Source organism: Cariama cristata, unplaced genomic scaffold, assembly GCF_000690535.1.
Source record: "Cariama cristata isolate BGI_N322 unplaced genomic scaffold, ASM69053v1 scaffold4431, whole genome shotgun sequence".
NCBI classification, from domain to species: Eukaryota; Metazoa; Chordata; class Aves; order Cariamiformes; family Cariamidae; genus Cariama; species Cariama cristata.
The window spans coordinates 15,685-20,047 of record NW_009597376.1 but is presented as its reverse complement, the minus strand read 5'-3'; the positions used below and the strand labels follow the sequence as shown (position 1 = coordinate 20,047).

At 46.1% G+C, this 4,363-nt stretch overlaps 1 protein-coding gene across 1 annotated transcript; it reads right to left on the bottom strand.

Annotated features, from left to right (window-relative positions):
• Positions 1–1,397: 1,397 nt before the first annotated feature.
• Positions 1,398–1,961, bottom strand: GP1BB (glycoprotein Ib (platelet), beta polypeptide). The gene has a single exon (XM_009708828.1). The coding sequence runs from the start codon at positions 1,959–1,961 to the stop codon at positions 1,398–1,400; it is 564 nt and encodes a 187-aa protein (XP_009707130.1).
• Between the last annotated feature and the right edge of the window lie 2,402 nt (positions 1,962–4,363).

Sequence of the window (4,363 nt, the reverse complement as noted above, 5' to 3'; positions counted from 1 at the left end):
CCCTGGCTGTCAGCAGGCGAGGGGTTCTCCTGGCGGCTGAGCTCCGTTTTTATGTGATCTGAGGGCCTTGGAGGAGAACGTGAACCCCCTTGAACTGGGGTTGGGGACTGAGGGCACAGGGGCCGTTCACCCACAGCCGGCAGGGCCGCCGCCCTACAGGTGTGCTTGCACCGAGGGACGCCCTTTCCTTCCCAGCTCACATCATAAAAAAATAAGCAGCAACTTAGTGGAAGCAGAAGAAACTCCACATTTAGCCTGGCCCATTGTGGAAGCGAGTAGCTGTCGAAGTTTAACCCCTTGGTGCGCTTCTGGTAACATTGCCACCTGCCTTTGGTATTTGTTTTGCTTGGCACAAAGTCTGAGCATAAGGGAGTGTGAGAAACTGCCAGGGAGCGCAAAAGAGGGCAACATACCTTCTGCAGAATGCAAAAATAAGCCATTTCCATCATCATGCATCATTATTTTATTTCAATTTTGCTTCATTCCAAAAATAATTAAGGGACATCACAACCAGCAGTAGGCACATTAGTGAGTTTTGCAGTTTGGGGCTCCAAAAAAGACCAGATGTCGTGCCAGGTGTCGTACAAGGACAGTCAGAAAGAGCCTCTGGTCTCCACAACTCTTGGCTTCAGAGCCAATTTCTTGTAAACATTCAGGGCCTCAGTCTGACTCAGTACATCTTGAAGTCAGTATCAAAACTGTAAGTAGATTAAAAGGAATGAAGATAAGGTAAAATGGGTAGGCTTCTAAATATTCCCTCCCTCCTCCAGAAGAACATTGAAAAAGATACATCATTCAAGAAGAAACATCCTTTCCCTTTTACTGATGGGAAACCAAGGCAGGAGAAGACTAAGTCACTTGTCCAAAGCTACTAAGGCAATCTGCGGTAGCACCAAGGAAACTGTATTCCTCCATTGTCCCAGTCCAACACCTTAACTATTCACTGTCCACCTCTGTTCTCACCTGACCCAATGCAACAAGAAGCATCATGGAAAGCATGGCTGAAATACTCTAGCATAGGAAGGATCGAGCACCATAGCCTCTGCAAGCTTCTGAGCAGTTTGAGTCAGTTCTGGTTGCTGTAGTTTATGATTTCTTTAGACTACCAAACCAGAACCACTCCCAGGTCAGCAAAGCAATCAAGATCATACTAAAGAGTTTAAAGCATTAAAAAACCCAAGATCGGGTCTTTGGAAATACAGCAAGTATCTGATCAGTTCAAGTCCTGCTTTGGACTGCAGTCAGAATCAGATGATGCACTGAATTGTCCCATCTGGATATCACAAACCACATGAACCTTGGCACAGCATCACCCAAGGGGGAGGAGGGTCTTCAATTTTGTGATGTTAATCACTGTTGTAGGGGCTTCTTGAAGAAGATACCCAGGTGTCTACATGCTAGTGTAGATCTCGGGAGGTGCTCCGGGCTTCAGCGGTCACTCTCCGAAATTTCTGCAGGTAGACCATGATGAGGATAACCAAGATACCTTGGAGAAAAAGGAGAATGAAGAGACAGAGCTGAGAGAGGAGAGCCAGGCTGCAGTACCAGTACTGGCATGTGGAGATGATCTCGTCTTCTGTCAGATAGGCAATGATCCGGTCCTGCAGGTGAGCTGGGGAGGTGCATCTCACATCCCTGTATAAGGTCCGGTTCTGCTGCCACTGGAGCCAGGAGCGCAAGTAGAGGATGTCACAGTTGCATTCCCAAGGGTTGCCCTGCAGGTAGACTACCTGGAGGCTATTTAGGTTGTCAAAGAGCCCATTGGGAATAGAGGTAAGCCTGTTGTAACCAAGGTGGATAATTTCAGCTGAAGGGCGGAAAGAAACTGGTAGTTCTGCGACAGTTAGGCCTTTTGACGTGCAGTCAATAATGTTGGTGGCACATTTGCATGGCATAGGGCATATGGGTATCACAAGTGGGAGGAAGCCAAGGAGAGACAAGAAGAGAATACCACTGTTCATCTTCACCTTCAAACACTCCCCTGGTGACACTGGATGAGGTGGAGACCAGGCAAGTAGACACCACACACTCTAGGACTGACACTACAGCCCAGGTCTTTTGTTGGTTTGTTCTGACGATGAATTTCTAAAGTTGGGTAAAGTTGGTGTCCTTCACAGGAGATGTGAGAGCTCTGAAAAGAACAGAGTTAAAAAGAGGTGTTGTGCAAATTCTTGGTCTCTCATTACAGGAGAGGGGATGTTCCCGGTCTTCCAACCCCGGATTTGAGGATGGATATGAACAAATGGCTACTGGGAGGCTTAGCAGCAGCCATTAATTCATTTTCACTAGTCCTCAGAAGCGTACAAGAGCTGTTTGTATTTTCAGCATTACTGGAGGCGCATTACTAGGGCAGCCAAGAAAATTTACATCAAGGAATCAAATATTAGAATATGAAACTGCTCATGCCTTATCATAGCTCTGAATTAAATCTGTAAGCAAAGCTTTGTTCATGCAAGCTGCAAGAGAGGATTCAGAAATAAATTTACTGTTACCACAAGTAAAAAATCGTTTTTCCAGTCTTGAAAAGAAGTGATAAACAGTCCTTGGCCAGCAGAGAAGGTGCTGACCACCAAGGGTGGAGGTTAGTGTGGAAAACTCCAGTAGACATTGTTCCAGCAGGTGAATGATCTCCTTCTGGAGCTGTGACCATGCTGGGAGACAAGGGTCAATGAGCTGTCTTTGTATTGCAGTCTCACACCACTGCTGAATGCATGAGCTGCTATGACTTCTTTAGGAGAACAACCACACATACCTGCAACAAGGCAGTGCTTTTCTGTGCAATCTATCAACCAAATAAAAAGAAAAAAGAACAGAAGGTAGTTTTGTTGACTTACCAGAGTAGTTCAATCCTTGCTTTCTTGCTGGTTCTACAACACAAGAGGAAGGTCTCAAGGCAGTCCAGCCAGTGCAGGAGTGTTTGCAGCTGCATAGCTGAGCTCCTACATAATCCCCTTGCAGCTGGCTGGCAAGATAAGGGTCAGGCTCATCCCAGGGACACCTCCCACATGAGGCCTTCCTGCAAGTTTGCTGCATGTCACCAGAAGCTGAGGCTTCATTGAACAAGTCTTCCAAGAAACGGGAGCTGACACTGCTCACAAGAATGTGTTTGCTGTGAGAGATGCTGACAATACTGATAACTGTGATTCTGGGCCCACATGCTCAGAAACATCACAAAGACCCAATTGCAAAGTAGTAACTCAAAATGCATTTCAACCTGGAAGTGACATTACTGATTTGTACCACACTCACTCAGCACTGTGGCCTTTGGTTTCCCATCTCATCAGGAAGACTACATTTGGCATAGTGGTGAGACCTAGCACTTCACAGTGTGCTGACCCTGAGGTTTCCCTTGAAGTGGTGACACAAATCTATTCCTAATTGGCAGTGGAAGATCTGCTGAAAGAAATGGACTTCCAGTGACCACACTGGTGTCAATAGTTGAGCCAAGGAGAAAGGTCCTCCAGGCACTTGCATCCTCTCATGATTGTTATAGGGGTAAAATGTAATTCTTGGCATTTCACTGTCTACATTAAAATTCACTAGTTAGATTCACAGGAAGAACGACAGACTGGGAAAGATAGTGCTCCAAGGGACTGCTCTTTTGATAGCCAAGTGAGGTGGCAGCTCTTGACGAGTGCAGCTTGCAGTTAGAGAAAGACTGACCACATCCTTTATTGAGAAGTTACATTATACAAATACTTGAACAGGTAAGTCCAAGGGTCAAAACTACATTAGGTAGAATCCTGTCTTCTCAAGGCCATCACACCTTCACAGACATTTTTCTGCCATCAGCCTGACTCTAGGCATTGGCTACGCTCCTTAAGACAAGGCCACCAGAACTACATTGCAGAACTGTTGCCCCATTGTGCCTAACTCTCCATTACCTTGTACTGTGCACATTGGACAGAGCAGAAATGATGAATGCCCTGAATATGCTGATGTTAAGAGAATTTAGGGTGTAAACAACAGCAGAATTTGGTGCTAGCCAAGTGAAAATCTCTGATGCTCTAAACAAAACAATTAAGCTTTAAATTTCTAGCAAGTTGGAGCAGATCATTCCAGTTGTTTCACTGTCGCAGGCAGGCAGAGTGGGAAAGAGATCTTAGGCTAACAAACCAACCCAGTTTTTCCAGCAGGGCCTGCTTTCCACTTGGGAGCAGCTTGACTACTGCAGGGTAAGGTTGCTCAGCAAACTTTCCTCATCTCATGCATTTGGTGGTACGTTTATTTGCAGGCAGGTGTTCAGGCCAGGTGTGGCATGGAGCTGATCTACAGCCAGACTCATTCTGGCTCTGCATGCAGCACAGACTCAGCAATGCTCCTTTGCCTATTTACAGACTGGATTTCCTGGGACTGGATCCTG

Excerpts from the sequence above, each read along its gene's own strand:
- GP1BB (XM_009708828.1), bottom strand. The coding sequence starts at position 1,961 with ATGAACAGTGGTATTCTCTTCTTGTCTCTCCTTGGCTTCCTCCCACTT.